A 22,939-nucleotide genomic window follows, 5' to 3' on the forward strand; every position below is an offset into this window, starting at 1 on the left:
GCCTCCGCTAATGTTTTGACTCGGCTGGCAACCCAATTTACTGTGAATTGAAGTCCAAATAGAAAAGTCCAGCGATATCGTATATTTTCTGCACGCAGATAGGCTATTTCCTTCAATTCAAATCTTTTGCGGAGTGTAGTTGGAGCTAAGTCTTGGTATATATTCAATGTATGGCCTTCCCATATCCAAGAAGGTTTCTTGCGAGCTGTGTCCATTATCTTAGATTTTTGAAGAAAGTTGTGGCAGCAGATAATGTCTCTGGGCTTAGAGTCCGATCTAAGGCCAAGGCCCCTGTGCATCCTTTCTATCGTAACATTCTCAGCGGAAGGCCCCTCAGCTGCTTCTCCTTGCTCATGACTTGGTTGAAGGATTGATTTGCAGATTAATCCTGCCACTTCCAGGGCATTGTTATATTCTGGGGCCTCAGGGACTCTCCGAATCCTGATATTACACCGCCGAGAGCGATTCTCCAGGTCTTCAAGCTTTTCCTGGATAAGCATTATTTCACCATCCTGAGCATCCTGCTGAGCTGCAACTTTATTTAAAGCCATCCCGTGTGCATCACTTCTCCCCTCAAGCTCATCAACTCTGTTACCCAGGCTTGCTATGTTGTCTCAGATATCTGACATAGAAGCCAGAAGCTCCTGCTTATGCGCTTTTAAATCAGCCCTGAACTCAATAAACCAGCCACGTATGTCGTTTTTGAGCTGGGCAGAGGCCTCCGCCCACTCAGGGCTTCACCCTGCGCTGGCTTCAGCTCCCTATAGCTGCGGTACGCCCTCGATGTCCACGGCCTGCTCAGGCCCTGCCTCGTGATCGCAGCCTATATCCGGCAGCAGTTTACTAAATTGAAACTGCTTTAGATCAAGCATTTTCTTCTTTGCTGCCATAGCTATATGTGCCTGGCTGCGCAGAATCGCCGTTTTTTGTGCGGTTTCGCTTACTTTTAAGGGTTTAGTCCTGCTTTGAATGCTGTCCCAGGAGCAGAGCGTTTCCTCTATGCGGCCATCTTCCTTGCCGGCGAAAGAGTGCCCCCCCCCCAAAATGCCAAATCTTTATTGAAATGTCAGTCCCGTCCCGTCCCCCCCCCCCCCGTGTTTCGCAAGGGCTGCATCAGGAGGGACCAGTTTATACGGGTTAAAATAAAGCAATATCAGTAGCATTACATTCTTGAGAAATGAATCCCATTAAATACATCAAAGGGAATTACCAGAAGTTAATTTGGGGGGGGGGGGTTGAACCAATTACAGTTGGAAGAGCACCGTTCTAATGTGTGAAGAAGGATGTTAAATCGTAGAAAACAGTGGCAGTAAGAAGCAGGTTGGTAAAATCACTGCATCTCATGTATGTAAACAAAGTGCCTTTCAAATATGCATTGGTGAGGTGTTAACCCTGAGTGACCTTTCATTTGTTTGGTCTGTGACATTCCATCAAGATTCAGAAATTATCCCTCAGTATAAGGAGAACTTTGTATTTAAACGATCAAGGTGCAGCCAAAACTTGTACAAAGTTGAGCAAGAACTGTCCAGATGTATTAAGACAGTAATAAATTGTCTATTTTGGCACATTAGACAAATTTAGGTAATACTTGGGCTTCCTCAGACCTGAAGGATAATCTCCCTTCCCATCTGTTTAAATGAGTCCAACTGAGGAACTTTGTGATCTGTAGTAGGATTTTGTTATTAGATTTACAAGAGACTATAAATTCTGGAAGTATGAGAGTCAACTGTGGAATCTTCAAAAATAGTCTCAGGCTTTTATAGACAATTGGATGAGAGGGGTAGGATGGAATTGAAAGGGGGTGAGACACAGGTTTTACAGTGGTAATAAGTAAATAATGGGAGAGGTTCTGGAAGTGGTCTATTCAAATTTCCTCCTCAGTGTCCTTGTGTGTTTTTTCACTGTGCGTATCTGATGCCAACTTAAATTTAAGACTGAGGATGGAACCTACTAGTTAATGAACCCTTTTCCTTATTACATGACCAATATGTTGTGGGACTGTAGATGGTTCATTCCTTTTGGCAGTCTGGACTAAAATTAAGAGGAATCTTGTTTTTTTTCTTATATCTGAGATTGGCCTTTTATTTGATGATGAATTTCCAAAATCAAAGAAAAATAAAGGATCTGTTGTAAAGCTTATTTTATCTAACTAGAAGGATTTCTTTCATGTTACTTAAAATGCTTGGTGGAATGTAGTTTTCATTACGAATAAATATGAAATGATAATGGCAGGAAAATTAAACTGAAAAAATAAAATATAAACTTTAAACTAAAAAAAAAAATTGTGTTCACATCCCCTGGGAAGTGGAGGAGGCCCAGCTTTATAAGCTGGCTCAAGGTTGCATTACTGCCTGGTTCTGATGAGCACGGTGCTCCATGCTTCTCGGCCAGAGGACTGTCGCTATGATGACTGGGCTAGACTTGAATGGTTTAAAAAATAAAATGGGCATAAAGCTGGGGGCATCCTTAGGTGATTGTGAAGACTCATGGGGCTTGTTCAGTTGAGCTGAAAGCTCACAGGAAAAGGAGGAAATTGCATGACTGAAAAAAAAGAAAAAGCTGGGGAAATAAGATGGATTTACTGGCCGTAATATTCCCAAGCACAGATATAAGAGCTAGGGGACTGGTTGTGATCAGATAGCTGCAAATTAGGAATATATACTTTAAAAAATTAAGGTAACTTGATGCCAGATGTAACATTTATTGCATCATTAGTGACCAAGACTTGGAGATGAAAACGCAGAGTATGGCAATGTATTAGTTGGATAGGGGCAGATAAGGATCATGGTGTAAAGTTAGCCTGTTGGATGAATTTCTGTTCTGCTCTTGTTGAAACTTGGAGGTGGTGGTTTATAAACTTGTTTATTGCAGCAAGATTTATCCCGTTCTAATGCACGTTATGACTCCAGAGCTAGCTGCCAATCATGTCTATCATGGGTAAGTTCTGTTCACCCTCCTTTTTACTTATGTCTCCTGCAGTTTGATCCAGTGGCTTACAGGATTGAGCCCATGGTGGCTGTGGATGTGGAATTTGAGCCAATGCTCATCCCTCACCACAAGGGCAGGAAGCGGATGCATCTAGGTAAGTCCATGGCAGATATGCTCCTTCATATGGCAGAGTCCGATGTGCATGCCCTTGCATAGTACACTGAGGTTGAGCATCTGCATTAGCCATCTGGAGATGCTTGGAAATCCAAGAGGAGTTTCACTGTTGGGAGAAGTAAAAATTTAGCAGTATTTTGGATTTGTGTAATGTCTCCCCTTGGAACAGGTTCCTGTTGACATTTTAATCTGTTATGGATAAACTGGTGAGATTGAGCAACTTGCCCTAGTTCATGCAATCAGTAGTACAGCTAGGGATTAGGACTAGTAGCCCATTACTCTTAACAGCTAGTCTGCAACTCCCCATTTGGCGGTATTTCTTGACACTTCAACAAGAAAATACATTTTTCTGAGTTTCTAGTTGCTGCTGTTGGCAGGCTGCCGTTGTGGGTGCTTATAATCAGTTATCAATGATAAATAATTTTTGCTCTTGAGTTAGTTTCCACCAAGCTGATAAGCTGCTGGGTCTCTTTTGTATATTCTCCTTCCACCCTTCTTCAGATTCATTGTTAAAGCCCAATGATTTTAAACAGTTATGCAGGCTTTTATTTTACCATTACATAATTATTGTAACTCTGTTTCTCACAGGTCAAGCAGGATGGTAGTCCTCACATATGGGTGACATCATAGGATGGAGCCTAATCACGAACACTTTTGTCAAAGTTTCTAGAACTTTGACTGGCCCCTACTGGGCATGCCCAGCATGGCACCAACCCTGCAGGCAGCAGGGGTTCCCCTTCAGTCTTCTTTTTTCCGCGCAGCAGTTGCCACGCGGTTAAGGAGCTCCACAGAGATTCCTCAAAGGAATTTTCCTCACGGAATTACTACAACTTTTCTTACCCCACAGAGGTCCCTCCTTCAATTTTTTCAAGCCGTGGTACTCCGGTAAGTTTTCTACCCGTTTTTGGTCGATTCCCGTTGAGTTTGGCCCTTGCGGCCTACTGGCCGTCGACCGGCTCAAATTTTTCATGGCCATGGCATCGGGATTCCGTCGGTGCCCGGACTGCAATCGCACCATGTGCATAACAGATCCTTATAAGGTCTGTGTAATGTGTCTCGGATATGAGCATGATGTCCTGACCTGCACCAAATGTGCCCTAATGACACCAAAAGGTCACAAGGCCAGAATGGAGAAGATGGAAATTCTCTTCCGTGCTCAAACCCCATACGCCATCTATTGCATCGACATCGTCAGAACCGGCACGGTCAACTTCGCACCAGTACCGACCAGTGACCGTCTGGCATAGACGACTTCTCGGCCTTCAACCACCTCTACTCCCCCTCAGGACCGAGGGGATCGCAGAGAGAAACATCGCCACAGACATCGGAAGTCTCAGACCATTGAGGGAGCGAAATCATCGACCTTGCCATCGTCCGAGCCACCGTCGAACAAACCCTGTCCAGAAAAGGCACCGACCTTTTCGGCGACTGGGTCACCAAAGCAACCCTCACCCGAAAGGGGATCGGAAGCCGCGACTCCGCCTTTAACTGTGGTCTCTTCGCCTCCTCCTGTTCCGGGGTTGCTTGCTCCAGGTCTCCGAGAAGAACTGGACCGACTGATTCAGGAGGCCATCGACAAGGCGATGCATCGACTCCAAGTTCCTCTGACACCGGTACCGATCATGGAACCAACACTGACCCGATTCCGGCAGCATTGGCACTGCTGCTCTCGAGGATGGAAGCGCTCATGGCCGCTTTTCCACCGATGGATCCCGGGTCACAGATGGTTCCGGTGCCCTCTCCGCTTACCTTGTCATCGGGAGGAGAAACACCGTTCCACATCCCTCCATCGGGAGTCCTGCCGATGTGTCCGCGCCACCGATCCATTCATCGATGCCCTCAATGCCTGCTCTGGTGGCTTAGATGCCTTCATCGGTGCCTCCAATTATTCCTTCGATTCCTTCGGAGCCTAGACCAGGACCTTCAGGGATTCCACCGTCCCGTCCCGCCCTGGCTCCTAGAGGGGCAGGTGCTGATCCCTACGGTACCTGGACTGTTGATTCTTCACAAGACACAGATGACCTTCCTTCACCACTTTCTCCTACTGAAAGCAGAAAGCATTCTCCTCCAGAGGACCTTTCCTTCATAAATTTTGTGAAGGAGATGTCTGAATTGATTCCCTTCCAATTACAGACTGAACAAGATGACAGGCATCAAATGATGGAGCTGTTGCAATTCCTGGATGCTCCCAAGGAAATAACCTCCATCCCTATTCACCAAGTTCTTCTGGATCTCCTCAAAAAGAACTGGGAACACCCTGGCTCTGTTGCTCCAGTCAACAGGAAGACTGACACCACTTATTTGGTACAGTCAACCCCAAGTTTTCAAAAACCTCAACTGGATCACCAGTCTGTGGTTGTAGAATCTGTCCAAAAGAGGGCAAAGATCAAAAACCCACACTTCCTTTCCCCCAGGCAAGGAGCAAAAATTTCTAGATGCCATTGGTCGCCGGGTTTTCCAGGGCTCAATACTCATCTCCCAAATCGCCTCTTATGAGCTCTATATGACCCAATATAACAGGGTCTTATTTAAGCAGATACAAGACTTGACAGACTCCCTGCCTCAGCAATTTCAAGATCAGCTCCAAGCCCTAGTCAACAAGGGTTTTGAGGCGGTCAAGCATGAGATACGGTCATCTTACGATATCTTTGACACTGCTACCAAGGTATCTGCAGCTGCTATCTCGGCAAGAAGATGGGCCTGGCTCAAGTCTTCGGACCTTCGCCATGAAGTGCAAGACAGATATTCGACCTGCCCTGTGTAGGAGACAATCTGTTCGGCAAGCAGATTCAACGAACGGTGGCGGAACTCCAGGACCATCATGAGACCCTGAGACAGCTGTCTCTGATGCCTTCTGAGTACTCCTCAAAACAGCCTTTCCGAAAAGACACTAAAGTCCTTCTTCCATCCGAAAAAATCCTACCCGCCACCGGCTAGAACTCGCTCTACAAGACCATTTCAAAAAACCCAGTCTCGTCAGATACGAAAACAAAAGCCACAAGCAGCTTCTCAGCCGGGCCCTGCTTCCGGTTTTTGACTCCTGCAGCAGCAGCCAGCTTCCACTGCCTCACATACCAGTGGGAGGTCGATTGAGTGCCACCTGTTGTTGAAATGGCACATTCACCTCAGACCAGTGGGTCCTAGCGATAATCGCTCAAGGTTATCATCTCAACGTTCTCTCCATCCCACTGGACTCCCCACCTCTACCAACATGGAGAACATCCGATCACGCCATCTTTCTGGAACAGGAGGTCTCCCTCCTTCTCCAGTCCAAGGCAATAGAACCAGTACCCTACTCTCAGCATGGCCTAGGGTTCTTTCCCAGTACGTTCTAATCCCCAAAAAATCAGGAGGCGTTCGTCCAATTCTGGATCTACATGCCCTCAACAAGTACCTCCATCGAGAAAGTTCAAAATGGTAGCCTTGGGTTCTCTTCTTCCTCTTCTACAAAGAGGAGACTGGCTCTGCTCTCTAGACCTCCAGGACGCATACGCTCATATTGCGATAACTCCATCTCATCGCAAATACCTGGGATTTCTGGTAGGCCCCAAGCACTATCAGTACCGAGTGCTTCCATTCGGCCTCGCATCTGCACCACGAGTCTTCACAAAATGTCTCGTAGTAGTTGCAGCCTTCCTCAGGACTCAAGGTGTTCACATCTACCCCTATCTAGATGATTGGTTAATCAGGGCTCCCACTCAGCAAACTGCTCTGTCGTCCCTACATCTTACCTTACACACTCTGATTTCCCTAGGATTTCTCATCAACTACGACAAATCCTACTTAGTCCCATCTCAAGCCTTATCATTCATAGGGGCAGACTTGGACACCTTGCAGGCAAAAGCTTTTCTGCCTGAACAGCGAGCTCTCACTCTTGTCTCTTCTCTCTCGCATATCAGCTACAGTCTCAGCACCGCACGACTGCACGCCGCTTTCTCATCCTACTGGGACACATGGCGTCCTCAGTTCAGGTCACCCCAATGGGGCCCGCCTAGCCATGAGTCATGCAGTGGACTCTAAGGTCACAATGGACTCTATGCATTCAGCCCCTGTCGACCATTGTCCACGTCACCGACTCACTCCGTCAGTCTCTAGCCTGGTGGAAAAAATCAGATCAATCTCCTCCAAGGCTTGCCCTTCCAGGCTCCAGACCCTCAAATAACTCTCACCACCGATGCTTCCAACCTCGGCTGGGGAGCCTATGTGGCCAATCTGCAGACACAAGGAACTTCTCCAGAGGAAGCCAAACACTAAATCAATTTCCTGGAGCTTTGAGCAATTAGATATGCTCTGAGTATTTCAGGATCGCCTCTCCAACCAAGTCATCCTGATTCAGACGGACAACCAGGTGGCCATGTGGTACATCAACAAACAGGGAGGCACAGGCTCCTACCTCCTGTGTCAGGAAGCTGTGCAGATATGGGGGGAGGCCCTCTCCCACTCGATGTACCTCAGGGCCATCTACTTGCCGGGAGTGGACAATGTGTTGGTAGACAAGCTAAGTCGCACCTTTCAACCGCATGAGCGGTCTCTCGACCCCTCAATAGCAGACTCGATCTTCCAACGTTGGGGTTACCCTCAAATAGACCTCTTTGTGTCACCTCAAAACCGCAAAGTGGAGAACTTCTGCTCTCTCACTTGCAGCCAACACTATCAGCCAAGAGATGCGTTCTCGCTCTCATGGGCAACCTGTCTCCTATATGCATTCCCTCCACTTCCACTTCTCTCAAAGACTCTTGTGAAGTTACGTCAAGGCAAGGGAATCATGATCCTGATAGCACCTTACTGGCCACACCAAGTGTGGTTTCCAGTACTTCAGGATCTCTCCATTCGCAGACATATTCCCTTGGGAAAGGACCCGCTTCTGATTATGCAAAACAACGGGTGCCTGCGCCATCCCAATCTTCAAGCCTTGTCCCTGACAGCATGGTTGTTGAAAGGTTAAGTCTTCAGCCACTTAACCTTTCTGAATCAGTTTCCTGTGTCCTGATTGCTTCACGGAAGCCTTCCACGAGACAAATAGAACAGGTTTCAGTCATGGTGCTCTTCTCAATCCCTTGACCCCTTTACCTGTCCAATCACGAAGTTTCTGGACTATCTCTGGCACTTGTCGGAGTCAGGTCTAAAAACTTGCTCCATCAGAATGCATGTTAGTGCGGTGGCCGCCTTCCATAAAGGTGTCAGGGATGTTCCCATATCAGTACAACCCCTTGTGTCACGTTTTCTGAAGGGCTTGCTTCACCTCAAGCCTCCACTACGACCTCCAGCCCCTTCTTGGGACCTCAACCTGGTTTTGGGTCGGCTCATGAAACCACCATTCGAGCCTCTCCAATCCTGTGAACTTCGCTATCTCACCTGGAAAGTGATTGTCCTTTTGGCAATCACTTCGGCTCGCAGAGTTAGTGAGTTACAGGCCCTAGTTACCTATCCGCCTTACACTAAACTTCTGCAGGATCGGGCAGTACTCCGCACTCGCCCTAAGTTCTTGCCTAAGGTAGTATCAGAGTTTTATCTCAATCAATCCATTATACTGCCTACCTTCTTTCCCAGGCCCCACTCCAATCCAGGAGAGCAGGCTCTGCATACCCTTGACTGTAAACGGGCTCTAGCGTTCTACCTAGATGGACAGCTGCCCACAGGAAAAACACTCAATTGTTTGTCTCTTTCCATCAAATTGGAGCAGCCTGTGGTTAAGCAGACTCTCTCTCCTCCTGGTTAGCGGACTGCATATCCTTTTGCTATCAGCAAGCAGGCATTCCACTTCAAGACCGTGTTAAAGCACACTCTGTGAGGGCCATGGCGACTTCAGTAGCACACCTATGTTCGGTGCTGCTTCCTGACATTTGCAGGGCTGCCACCTGGAGTTCTCTCCATACCTTTACAACCCACTATTGCTTGGACAAGGCCGGAAGACAAGATTCCATCTTCGGCCAATCTGTCCTGTGTAACCTATTCACAACTTGACGTACCAACACCCTTCTGCTTGCCCAGTAGGGTTCAGGATGCCCTCAGACAAATTTCACACCAGTCCTAGTGCCTTGCACACCTGGGTACATTTGGTGCATACTCGGACATCCTCAGCTCGGTACTCACCCATATGTGAGGACACCATACTGCTTGTCCTGTGAGAAAGCAAATGTTGCTTACCTGTAACAGGTGTTCTCACAGGACAGCAGGATGTTAGTCCTCACGAAACCTGCCCACCGCCCTGCGGTGTTAGGTTCGTTACGTTTCTTATTTTATTTTTCAGCACTTCCTGTAGCTTTTTAAACAAGACTGAAGGGGGACCCTTGCTGGCTGCAGGGTTGGTGCCATGCTAGGCTTGCCCAGTAGGGGCCAGTCAAAGTTCTAGAAACTTTGACAAAAGTGTTCCGTGATTGGGCTCCATCCTATGATGTCACCCATATGTGAGGACTAACATCCTGCTGTCCTGTGAGAACACCTGTTACAGGTAAGCAACGTTTGCTTTACATTGGTTTACCTGATTATTCTTTAAAGGCCTCACAGGTTCTTCAAAATATGCTGCTGCAAGATTGATGTCAGGAAGAGGTATTTTCAATCATATTTCTCCAGTTCAAGCTGATCTTGATTGGTTTCCAGTAGCATTCCAAGTTAATATGAAATAGCAAATCTGATGCACAAGTTCATAAGAATAGATTCCTTACCATGCTCAAATGCAATGCTGCATTTCCTGGCGTGTAGCCAGATGGACTCAGAACGAATGGGATAGTATCCGCGTGCTAGCAGTTGGAGACGGATCTGACATCAGCACGGGGTATATATATCCCCACAGGAAGTGTAGCAACTCAGTAATTTCCATCTCCAAAGCAGTTTGGAGAGCCTGCAAGCTTGCTGAGCGTGTTTTCCAAATCTACTCTTTCTTTTCTTTTTCTACTTACTAAAACTTCTACAGCATCGAGCCCCGCACTCCTGCGGTGATACCCTAAGGTCCCTCCCCCAGTAGAGTTTCCCGGGGTGATTTCCGTGATCCCCCCGGAGATGTAAGTCCTCGGTCCGGTGGCCGAATCACGGCAGGGACACAGCCTCCGGGCGAGATTCGGGTGAGGCTTTCGAGGCGCCTCGGTCCCGGCGTGGACGAGGCAGCGGGTGCATATCCTCAAACGCGGCGGTGAAGGTACTTGCCCTCTCCCCCCGCAGCCGGAGACCGCCCGGGTTCCAGCCGGGAAGCGCCGAGGATCAGGTAAGGCGTACATCTCTTATTTCTGGTCTGCGAGGGACAGAGGATCGGCGGTGTGGCACGCCGTGGAGGGTTCCATTTTGTGGGCCTTGTTCAGGTATTGAGCGCCCGTAATAGGCGCGGCTCTATTTCTCATTGTGCGTATATTGCCTTATTGCTAAGAGCATATTGGCTAAGAGCATATTGTATGCCACTGAGCGTGTATTGCTGACCGCCTATTGCTGAGAGCCTATTGAATGCCATTGAGCGTATATTGCTAACCGCATATTGCTGAGAGCCTACTGAATGCCATTGAGCGTATATTGCTAACCGCATCTTGCTGAGAGCCTATCGAATGCCATTGAGCGTATATTGCTAACCGCATGTTGCTGAGAGCCTATTGAATGCCATTGAGCATATCTTGCTAAACGCTTCTTGCTGAAAGCCTATTGAATGCCATTGAGCGTGTATTGATAACCGCATATTGCTGGGAGCCTATTGAATACCATTGAGCGTGTATTGCTCATCGCTTATTGCTGAGCGCTTATTGAAAGCCTTTTAAGCGTGTATTGTTGGCTGCATATTGCTGAGAGCATATTGCATACAATTGAGCTGTTTTCATGACCGCCTAGTGCTGAGAACATAGTATTCTTATTGTGCGCCTGTTGTATTAAGCGCCTATTGCTGCCGCATATTATTATTATTGTGCGCCTGTTGTATTAAGCGCCTGTTGCTGCCGCATATTATTATTATTGCGCGCCTGTTGTATTAAGTGCCTATTGCTGCCGCATATTGTTATTCGTGTGCGCCTGTTGTATTAAGCGCCTATTGCTGCCGCATATTATTATTATTGCGCGCCTGTTATATTAAGCATATATTATTGCCGCTTCTCTTTCAATGGAACAGAACGCATCAGCGTCTTCAGCGGCGGCGCCGCCTGCCTCAGGCATTAAAGCCCTTGGCCTCTGCTCTGCATGCCAGCTTAGAGCCACGCACAGTGAAGAGCCAGACTCCCTATGTGCCCAATGTGAGGAGGCCGTGGGACCCTCGGGCCAGGCCCAGTCTCAGCCACGATTTGCTGACAGTTCCCCAGGGGCTACCCCGGATTTAGCGGGCAGTCTCGACCAATCGGGAATCCCGGGGGATCTCGTACCCCGGCGATTAGAGGCTGCTTCAATTTCCTGGGTGGATCTCTTTAAGGGGATTCATGCCTTTGTACAGATGCAAACGGCTTCCCGTCCAGGCCCTGCGGTTCCTACTGTTCCTGCTGTTTCTGCAGTTCCCGCGGTGACTGCGACTGCGGCGGCTGCCGCTGAGGTGGCGGCTCCTGTGGATCCTGTTCCTGGACCCTCACGCCCTTATCGTGAGCGGGACCTCCCGCTGCTGGACAGTCCAGATCAATCGGACCAGGAGGTTTCACCGGACGAGTCCGAACTCCCGGACGAGGGGGACCTTCCCCCAGGGATTGAGCCCTATAGAACCATGAGGCGGTTCTTCCCTAAGGAGGATCTCTCCAACCTGGTGTCTCAGTGTCTGGCGGAGTTGGATATTACAGGTCCCAGCACTACGGTACCCTCTGCGCAGAACCCCCTGCTGGAAGGTCTTCGTCCTACAGCCCGCCATTTTCCATTCTTGCAAGCAGTACAACAACTGATAGATTTAGAATGGGCGGCACCAGCGGCTTCCTTTAAAGGGGGCCGGGCCCTGACGGGCATGTACCCATTGGCACCGGCTATCCAGGAACTGCTGGCGTGCCCTCAGGTGGACGCCTTGATTAGCGCTGTGGTCAAGCGCACTACCATCCCAGTTGAAGGGGGGATGGCCCTCAAGGAGCCTCATGACCGGCGACTGGACGCCATTCTGAAACAGACCTTTGAGGTGGCAGCTCTATCTTTGCGAATCGCGACCTGCTGCACAGTGGTGATGCGTGCCTGTTTGTCACAGGTTAGGAACAACGCTCCGGCAGCAGACATGGAGTCAGCTCTTTCATTCCTCACGGATGCTGCATCAGACCTGATCCGGACAACAGCTAAGGGGATTTCATCCTCCGTAGCCGCCAGGAGGCAGCTCTGGATCCGGAGATGGTCAGCTGATGCGCTTTCAAAGACACGCCTCACCAGATTGCCCTTTAAGGGCTCTTTCCTATTTGGCAGCGACCTTGATAAACTGGCCAGTACATGGGGTGCCTCTCCAGTGCCTAGACTGCCGGAAGATCGGTTCAGAAGGGGCCAGCGCGCCTTTCCAAGGCCCTCCAGGGGCAGGAGTTCACAGCGCTTTGTGCCTTACAGGGGTCGCTACCAGGCACCACGTCCTCAGGCCAGGAATCGGTCCTTTCGGACCAAGCAGCGCAAGAGGGGAGCAGGCCCGGGCTCTGGTCCCGGCCACGCCTCTCAATGAGAATCTGCCGATTCATCTGGGGAACGGAGCCATTGGGGGCAGGTTAACCCTCTTCTACCCCAGATGGGTCGAGATCACGTCGGACCAGTGGGTCCTCGCCATTATCCGGGAGGGATATTATCTGGACTTTCATCATCTCCCTCCGGACAAGTTTGTGGAATCTTCATGTCTCATACACAAGAAGGCAGCATTGGAAGCTACCCTGGCGAGGCTCCTGTCCTTGAAAGCCATCATCCCAGTACCTGCCTGGGAAGTGAATTCTGGACACTATTCCATTTATTTCATGGTACCCAAGAAAGGGGGCACCTTTCGGCCTGTGCTGGACCTCAAGTCAGTCAATCGATACTTCGGGTACCGAGGTTTCGCATGGAGACTCTGCGCTCCGTCAAGGCTGCAGTAAGGCCAGGAGAATTTCTCACGGCATTAGACCTGTCAGAGGCATACCTGCATATCCCGATCCATCCGGATCATCAGCGCTACCTACGCTTCAAGGTTCTAGGACGCCACTTCCAGTTTCGGGCTCTGCTGTTCGGGTTGGCCACGTCACCATGGACATTCACCAAGGTGGTCATAGTGGTTGCAGCGGCACTCAGGCGGGAAGGAATTCTGGTCCATCCCTACCTAGACGACTGGCTGATCAGGGCGAAATCTCGAGAGGAGAGCCTTCGGACAACCGACAGAGTAATCGCCCTTCTGGAAAGCTTGGGCTGGGTAATCAACCTCAGCAAGAGCTGCCTACAGCCTTCCCAGTCACTGGAATACCTGGGAGTACAGTTCGACACCCGGGCAGACACAGTCAGTCTCACTTCCAAGAGAAAGTTGAAACTTCAGCAGCGTATCCAGTATTTGATGGGAGCCAGTCGGCCCATAGCCTGGGATTATCTGCAGGTTCTTGGTCTCATGGCATCCACCCTGGAAGTGGTACCTTGGGCGAGGGCCCATATGAGACCTCTACAACACTCCCTGCTCTCTCGCTGGAGCCCCCGCCTACGGAACTATTCCACGCACCTGCATCTGCCAGCCAGAGTGCGGACCCAGTTGCGGTGGTGGTTGCAGTCCAACCACATGAGCAGGGGGTCGAAGATGTCTTCACCCACGTGGACTTTGCTCACCACAGATGCCAGCCTGAGCGGCTGGGGAGCACACTGCAAAGAACTCACCGCACAAGGGCGGTGGAACAGAGAAGAGTCAGCGTGGAACATCAACCGTCTAGAGGCCCGGGCAGTCCGATTGGCATGCCTTCGATTTGCTCACAGACTGAAGAACAGAGCAGTCAGAGTGATGTCTGACAACGCCACCACGGTGGCATACATCAACCATCAGGGCGGAACCAGAAGCCGACAAGTATCTCTGGAGATCGCCCCACTGATGGCTTGGGCAGAGGCGAATCTTCAGGACATCTCCGCTGTCCACATTGCCGGGAAGGACAATACCACAGCAGACTGCCTCAGCTGAGAGAGCCTAAATCCGGGAGAGTGGCAGCTGTCACCCACAGCCTTCCAGATGATTGTGGATCACTGGGGGATTCCGGACATGGATTTACTGGCGGACAAGTCCAATGCTCAAGTACCCAGATACTTCAGCTGCAAGCGCGACCCGTTCTCACACGGAATCGATGCCGTAGTCCAGCCGTGGCCTTCAGGGACTCTGCTATACGCCTTTCCTCCGTGGCCTCTGCTGGGTGCCATCATCTACAAGATTCAGAAACACCAGGGCCTAGTTCTTCTAGTGGCACCAGACTGGCCAAGAAGACCCTGGTACGCGGACATGAGAAGACTACTGGCAGGGGAGCCTCTTCCCCTGCCTCCTCTCCGGGACCTTCTACGTCAAGGTCCCATCCTCCACGAGGATCCAGCTCAATTCTCTCTTACGGTCTGGCCATTGAGAGGGCTAGACTGAAGAAAAGAGGTTACTCGGAGCCCGTGATAGATACACTCCTCCGAGCTCGTAAGTTTTCCACGTCCCTCACCTACGTCAGGATCTGGAGAGTATTTGAGGCATGGTGCGACACTCACGGCACCAATCCACATGCGACCACAATCCCTATTGTGTTGGATTTCCTGCAGGATGGACTTCAGAAGGGTCTCTCCCTCAGCTCCAACAAAGTTCAGGTGGCTGCGCTGTCTTGCTATGGTCCCAGGAGGGATGGCAAGACCATCGCCAAGCACCCAGATGTTTCTCGCTTCCTGCAAGGAGTCAAGCATATTCGTCTGCCCCCTAAAGTGGCCTGTGCCCTTATGGAACCTCAATCTTGTTTTGGATTTCCTCGCAGGATCCACCTTCAGACCCCTTCGGGGACTGTCTCTCCGTTCTCTAACCTTGAAGATGGTGTTCCTATTGGTGGTATGTTCGGCACGCCGCATCTCAGAGCTACAAGCACTGTCCTGCTGTGATCCCTTTCTCAGAATCACTCCTGAGGCTATCCATCTTCGTACGGTTCCCTGCTTTCTACCTAAAGTGGTTTCACAGTTTCATCTTAACCAAACCATATCCTTGCCTACCACGGCGGGTTTGAAGAAATCTGAAGAAGGGCGTTTATTACGCCATCTCGACATTGACAGATTGCTGCCCAGATATCTGGAAGTGACACAAGAACTACGAAAGACGGACCATCTGTTCGTCCTGCACAGCAGGAGGAAGCAAGGTGAAGCGGCCTCGCGGCCCACCATCGCCCGCTGGATTAAAGAAGTTATCAGAGCAGCTTATGTAGAGGCTGGGAAGTCTCCGCCTCTACAGGTCAAGGCTCATTCTACCAGAGAACAAGCGGCATCCTGGGCGGAATCCAGGATGCTGTCGCCTGCAGAAATATGTAAAGCGGCGACATGGTCCTCCCTCCATACCTTTTCCAGGTTCTACCGTCTGGATGTCCAGGCTAGGGAGGACTCAGCATTTGCGAGGGCGGTACTACATGGTCCTCAGGCAGCCTCCCGCCCAGGCTGGGAGTAAAGCTTTTGTACATCCCATTCGTTCTGAGTCCATCTGGCTACACGCCAGGAAATGTTGAGATTACTACCTGATAATCTCCTTTTCCTTAGTGTAGACAGATGGACTCAGCATCCCGCCCAGCTGCCTGTGTACATGGGTTTCACCTATACAAGGTAAGCCATGTCATCTATTTCCATAAGAGCGTACACTCTACCAGGTGTCAACGCCTTCCGGTTTTGAATGCTGGCGGTCTCCAGCCACTGTCAATCGGTCAGGGGAATCCTGTTTCACTTTTCACTGAGCGTAGGTACACACATCCATAACAGCTTTTGCAAGGAAGATTACTGAGTTGCTACGCTTCCTGTGGGGCTATATATACCCCGTGCTGACGTCAGATCCGTCTCCAACTGCTAGCACGCGGATACTATCCCATTCGTTCTGAGTCCATCTGTCTACACTAAGGAAAAGGAGATTATCAGGTAGTAATCTCGACATTTGTTCAATCCTTTTGCAGCACTGTGGTCTTATCAAAGAGGTCTCCTCGATGTGTCTTCAGTGCGCATGGCGCACCTTGTTGAAACTCGTGACGGAGCCTTCTCGATTGCTGCACCAATATATTGGAATTCTCTGCCGGATGAATTGCGTCTTATGAATTGTGTTAAAACATTTTAAGACCATGTTAGAGACACCTCTTTCAGCAGGCTTTTTAGTGAATGATAAGTGTTTGATCTTATCTCCTTATTGGTTGCAGATTTTCAGAGTTGGAGTGGAGTAGTAGCCTAGTGGTTAGAGCAATGGGCCCTGAACTAGAAAGCCAGGGTTCAGTTCCCACTCAGGAACTGCTAAAGGCAAATTACCTCTCCCTCTAGAAGAAATAAATGCGGGGGTGACCTTTTAGTCAGGTACTTATGACCTAGATTGGCCACTTTTGGAAATGGGATACTGGGCTTGATGGACCTTTGGCCTGACCCAGGATGGCAAATCTTATGAAGGTATTTAACTGTAGTTCTTTATTATGTATTATTTTATGCTTCTTGTGGTGTTTTACTTTGTTTTGAATATGATGTGTTTATGATTTTAAGTTACCAATAATGTCCGTTTTTATGATATTTTTGTTTGTATTTCCTGTAAGTCGCCTAGAGCCTGGCACCCGACAGCAAATAAATAATCCTAAGGGGTTTTTTTGTTTTTAAGAGTTGAAGGAGGGTCTAACAGATATCAAGAAAAACCTGCTTGGATCTCTGAGGATTGCCTGGGAGTCCTTCACCAGGCCATCTGTTGCAGCAGGAGCATTGCAGGCTATTGAGACGACACCAGGCAAGGCATTGCAGTCCCAACCAAGCCCGGGCAAAGAAACTGGTGAGTATGGAATGGACAAGGGTCACGGAGCAGGCCAGCAGATCTCTCCGTCATGGATTGTTTTCTCTCTCCATTTGTGGCATTGACTTATGAATGTTTTTGAAATTGTACCCCAGTATTCCCCCCCACTCCCCCCTCCAAAAAGAAAAAGCTGTGTGTAGATATTGTGGGAGGAATACCAGAATCAAACCTAATTTCTACATTTATCCAAACTATTTATTTACTGTTCCCTCCACCACCTTCCTCCCTCCTTACAACACACTTCCTTGGGTATTTGGAGAATGGGGTTGACCATCAGATTTTGATGATTCATATTTTTATTGGATTATATTTGTGCAGTCTTGTGCATTGAATCATGTCCCCCTCTCTCCTTCCTGTACAAACTCAGATCATTGCAGACCAGTGGGTTGTGTATCCCTACCAGCAGATGGAGTCTGAGAACAAAAACTTTGGACACTGCTACATGAGAGAGAGTGCCACCTGCAGTCCCTCAGTATCTCTCTGACTCCTGCAGATGGTAGAGATGCAAACCTGCAGTCTAGGGTTTAGTTGGAAAAAAAAAATGTGTTAGGTTAGATTAGCTGAACTGAGATTTTGCTCCCTGAGGTGTTAGGCGCCGTTGCGGGCCATCCCTCCAGTGGAGCCGGGTGTCCGGGGGGTTAGATACCCCTGACTGTGTTTTGCTTGCACACTGTCGGAGGGCCTGATAACCAGAGGCTTCTGGTTCCTGGTTTCCTGTGGTCCTGCTGAGGTTGGCTAAAGTTTTTATTAAAAAAAAAAAAAGTGATTTCATCAGAACCTAAGACATTCCTCAGGTAGGCCTCTGGTCTTAGTCGGGGTCTGGCCAGGACAGTGGGTACTGTGGCCTGAGGAGGAGACTGGTCAGTGTCTGAGGCGTGAGGGGTCGGCAGCCTGGGGCTCTGGGCAGATGCGACATCAGACGCGATCACTTTCTGAAAGGAGGGGGCTCCCTCTGCCCTTTCGGGGCACGTGCTGCTTCTTTCTCACGTCCCGCGGTGTGAGTGACGCTTTCGGGGCAGGCAGCTGCAGGCCCTGGAGCCTTGATCTACAGGCGCTTTGGTCCACCAGCAGGTGGCTGAGTGTGGCTCCTTTTCGGTGGGTGGCTTTTCGTCAGAACTCTCCTGCGGTTTGCTGTATGGCGCCAAAATCCAAGATGGCCGCCTGCCACGCGTGTGGTGCGGCAGGGGGCAGGTTGGATTCGTGCTCCCTCTGTGTTAACTGCAGGTGGGGAGGGGGCCGCTCTGTTAGGCTAGGCCTATCATTGAAATCATTATTAAAACCATCCATTGTACCTGAAGACTGGAAGGTGGCTAATGTAACTCCAATATTTAAAAAGGGCTCCAGGGACGATCTGGGAAACTACAGAACAGTTAGCCTGACTTCAGTGCAAGGAAAAATAGTGTAAAGTGTTCTAAATATCAAACTCAAAGAACATATAGAAAGACATGGTTTAATGGAACAAAGTCAGCATGGCTTTACCCAAGGCAAGTCTTTCCTCACAAATCTGCTTCACTTTTTTGAAGGGGTTAATAAACATGTAGATAAAGGTGAACCGGTAGATGTAGTATACTTGGATTTTCAGAAGGCATTTGACAAAGTTCCTTATGAGAGGCTTCTAGGAAAAGTAAAAAATCATAGGATAGGTGGCGATGTCTTTTCGTGGATTACAAACTGGCTAAAAGACAGGAAACAGAGAGTAGGATTAAATGGACAATTTTCTCAGTGGAAGGGAGTGGGCAGTGGAGTGCCTCAGGGATCTGTACTGGGACCCATGCTTTTCAATATATTTATAAATGATCTGGAAAGGAATACGACAAGTGAGGTAATCAAATTTGCAGATGATACAAAATTATTCAGAGTAGTTAAATCACAAGCGGATTGTGATAAATTGCAGGAAGACCTTGTGAGACTGGAAAATTGGGTATCCAGATGGTAGATGAAATTTAATGTGGATAAGTGCAAGGTGATGCATGTAGGGAAAAATAACCCATGTTATAGTTACACAATGAAAGGTTCCATATTAGGAGCTACCACACAAAGATCTAGGCATCATAGTGGATAACACATTGAAATCGTCGGTTCAGTGTGCTGCGGCAGTCAAAAAAGCAAACAGAATGTTGGGAATTAATAGAAAGGAATGATGAATAAAATGTAAAATATCATAATGTCTCTGTATCGTTCTATGGTGAGACCACATCTTGAATACTATGTACAATTCTGGTTGCTGCATCTCAAAAAAGATATAATTGTGATGGAGAAGGTACAGAGAAGGGCGACCAAAATGATAAAGTGGATGGAACAACTCCCCTATGAGGAAAGACCAAAGAGGATAGGACTGTTCAGCTTGGAGAAGAGACGGCAGATGGGGGAATATGATAGAGGTGTTTAAAATAATGAGAGGTCTAGAACGGGTAAATGTGAATCCGTTATTTACTCTTTCGGATAATAGAAGGACTAGGGGGCACTCCATGAAGTTAGCATGTGGCACATTTAAAACTAATCGGAGAAAGTTCTTTTTCACTCAACGCACAATTAAACTCTGGAATTTGTTGCCAGGGGATGTGATTAGTGCAGTTAGTGTAGCTGGGTTTAAAAAAGGATTGGATAAGTTCTTGGAGGAGAAGTCCATTACCTGCTATTAAGTTGACTTAGAAAATAGCCACTGCTATTACTAGCAACAGTAACATGGAATAGACTTAGTTTTTGGGTACTTGCCAGGTTCTTATGGCCTGGATTGGCCACTGTTGGAAACAGGATGCTGGGCTTCATGGACCCTTGGTCTGACCCAGTATGGCATGTTCTTATGTTAGGCCTCCATTCAGCTGGGCCTCCTGCCTCTGCCTCAGAAGTCGAGGCTTCTGACCTCGTGGTGCCAGGGGGGGGGGGGATTCCCCTCCCCTCCCCTCCTTTCCCCTATGGAGCTGGTTTGTGTGCCTGTGGACGACGCTGTACAGACCGAGGCCCCGGAGGGAGTGGGGGAGAGCAGCCTGTGGACTTTTCGCCTGAATTTGTGCTGCTTCTTCATCAGGCCTTTTTGGCCAATCAAAGATCCGAAATTAAAAGGGCAACGGAGTGGTCGGCGGACCCATCCAGCAGGGGATCCAAATGTTCTTCTCGGGTTCCCTTGGGGCTCTGTCAGGCTCAGGGTGACCTGGCCTCCAGCGGGGATGCTGTGGGGGCGCTGCAAGGTGGCCCCCCCAGACATGCAGGGGACGTATCTGGGATTGGATCCCTCCTCAGACCTGGGAGATCCCAACACGGATGACCTGGCCTTGGATGGATTTCCAATCCTGGAGGGGGATGACCCTCGAGTTGTGCAGCTGTTCAAGCTGGAGGAGCTGTGCCCATTGATTCCCCAAGTTTAGAAGAGTTGGGGCTTAAGCTCTCCCAGGAAGAGTCGGATAGTGAGGGAGTCAATCCGGTGCTCGATGGTCTGCGTGGACCGACAGCCGCCTTTCCCTTTCCCTTGCCCAAGAAGATCAGGAAGTTGGTGACAAGGGAGTGGGACGAGCGATGGTAAATATTTACCCCCCTCTCTCCGGAGACCTTGGATCTTCTGAAAGTGCCGTGGGTGGATGCGGCTGTTTCAGCAGTCACCAAGAAGAGAACAACCCCAGTGGCTGGAGCGGCTGCTTTGAAAGACATGCAGGACAGCAAACTGGAATTTCAGCTGAAGTGTTTGAGGTCTCCACGCCTGGCCTGAGCGCGGCGGTGTGTGCCAGCATGATGCAGTGTGTCTGTCTGTGTTGGGTCCAGAAGGTTGCGGAGGTGATAGCAGCAGGAGACTCTTGGCCCTTGCAAGCGGGAGTGGCTTATGTGGCTGATGCTCTCTATGATTTGGTTCGCACCTCTGCACGTAGTATGGTTTCCTCTGTGGGCTCGCAGGCTTTTATGGTTACGGAACTGGTCGGGGGACTTGTCCTCTAAAGTACAGCTCTGTAATCTCCCCTTCAAGGGAAAACTCCTGTTTGGGGAGGATTTGGACCAGTTGGTGAAACTGATGGGGAGACTAAGAGCAATAGGTTGCCGGAAGATAGGAAACAGAGTAAGAAGGTTTTTCCTTCATGAAATCGTTTTAGGGATTCTCGGCGTTTTGTTCTGGTAAACCTGTTCTTCCCTCCCCCTGGGTCCAGGCAAAGCACTGGTCATCTTCAGTCCTTTCGTGGAGTTCATCGGACTCCCAGAGATGGTACAGGTTTCCCCAATGACGCCAGGGACCCCACTCCCACGTAGAAGCTTCTACAAGGAGTGGGAGAAGATTACCTCAGACAGGTGGGTCTTGGAGGTAGTCCTGCACAGTTATGCTCTAGATTTCTTGTTTCCAGTTCAGGACGCCTTTGTAGAGTCTCAGGTAATTTCTTGCTGCAGGCGAGAAGCCATGTGGGAGACTCTCCCAGAGGTTACTCGATCTCAATGTCATTTGTCCAGTCCCTCCTGAGGAGCAGGGCCAAGGTTGGTACTCTGTGTACTTCTTCGTGGTTCCCAAGAAGGAAGGGTCCTTTCATCCTATTCTCGACTTGCAGAAGGTGAACTGGTGCCAAGTTCTGCATGGAAACGCTCTGAACAGTGCTTGCAAAGGGGAGTTTCTCACGTCCTTAGATCTAACGGATGCTTATCTGCACATTCCAATCCAGCAGAACCATCAAAGATTCCTGAGGTTCAAGGAGCTGGGTCAGCATTTTCAGTTTCAGGCTCTTCCCTTTGGACTGGCCACGGCTCCTCACACGTTCACCAAGGTGATGGTGGTGGAAGTAGTAGTAGTAGTAGTAGCAGTAGCAGTAGCAGCTCTGCACAAAGAAGGGATATTGGTGCATCCATATTTAGACAATTGGCTCATCCATTTGAAGTCTCGGGAGGACTGCAAGAGATCTCTCCATAGAGTGATGACCACCCTACAGGCTCTTGGTTGGGTCATCAATCTGCAGAAGAGCCAGATGGTACCCACCCAATGCCTGGTGTACCTAAGAGCGCGGTTCGACACGCTAAAGGGCAAGGTCTTCCTGGCGACAGACAGAGTGTGGAAGTTACAGACTCAGGTGAAAGGCCTTCTTTGCTGACGGTGCCAACAGCCTGGGATTATCTCCCAAGTCCTGGACTCCATGGCGTCCACATTAGAGCTGATGCCTTGGGCTTTTGCGCACTTGAGACCTTTTACAGCGTGCGCTGTTGTCCAGGTGGAGTCCTGTGTCGCAGCAGTTCCATATTCGGTTGCTGCTTCTTCAGGAACCTAGACGCAATCTCTCTTGGTGGCTGTTGCATCGCAACCTGGAGAAAAGGGGTGGAGTTGGACCCCCCCCCCCCCCCCTGGCTTGGTGGTCGTTTCTACAGATGCCAGCCTCCCCGGATGGGGAGCAGTGTGTCAAGACAAGACCACTCATGGCCTGTGGTGAATGAGAAATCTTGGTCCATCAACAAACTCGAAACCTGGGCGGTTCGCCGGACCCTTCAAGTGTTCCTGCCCATAGTCAGGGGTTGGATGGTGCGCATCTAGTCAGGTAACGTGACCATAGTGGCGTATGTCAACAGGCAAGGGGGAACCAGGAAGCCCTGCAGTGGTACTGGAAGCTCGATATTTGTTCACCTGGGCAGAGATTCATCTCAGGGGCATTGCCATGTCGCGGGAGTAGAAAACATGCAAGCAGACTTCCTCAGTCGACAGCGCTTGGACCCCGGAGAATGGGAGTGGTCCTCCGAGGCATGGAACCACATTTACGCCAGATGAGGCGCTCCGCAGTTGGACCTGATGGCAACTCGAGCCAACTTGAAAACGGTTCGGTTTTTCAGTTGACTGAGGGAACGCAGATCAGTGGGGCTCTAGGATTTCTTCTGTCTTCTTCTTCTCCCCCCCCCCCCCCCCCCCCCCCGGCCTCTCATAGGCTGCATTCTCAGGCGGATAGAGTCACATCGCGGGTCAGTGGTGCTTGTGGCTCCGGAGTGGCCCAGGCATCCCTGGTTCGC

The 22,939-nt window shown here is 49.6% G+C and overlaps 1 protein-coding gene across 6 annotated transcripts in view; it reads left to right on the plus strand.

The window, feature by feature from the left end:
- DDHD2 (DDHD domain containing 2) overlaps positions 1 to 22,939 on the plus strand; it is a 141,594-nt gene that overhangs the window by 106,458 nt on the left and 12,197 nt on the right. For all 6 annotated transcript variants that reach the window (XR_003857057.1, XM_029603926.1, XM_029603929.1 and 3 more), the window contains exons 14-15: positions 2,980 to 3,082; positions 16,796 to 16,960. Coding sequence is in view for 5 of the 6 variants with exons in the window: in XM_029603926.1 (XP_029459786.1) it covers positions 2,980 to 3,082; positions 16,796 to 16,960 (268 nt within the window). In the remaining variant the exon portion in view is untranslated. The remainder of the gene's footprint in view (positions 1 to 2,979; positions 3,083 to 16,795; positions 16,961 to 22,939) is intronic.

Source organism: Rhinatrema bivittatum, chromosome 5, assembly GCF_901001135.1.
Source record: "Rhinatrema bivittatum chromosome 5, aRhiBiv1.1, whole genome shotgun sequence".
In the NCBI taxonomy this organism is placed as follows: domain Eukaryota; kingdom Metazoa; phylum Chordata; class Amphibia; order Gymnophiona; family Rhinatrematidae; genus Rhinatrema; species Rhinatrema bivittatum.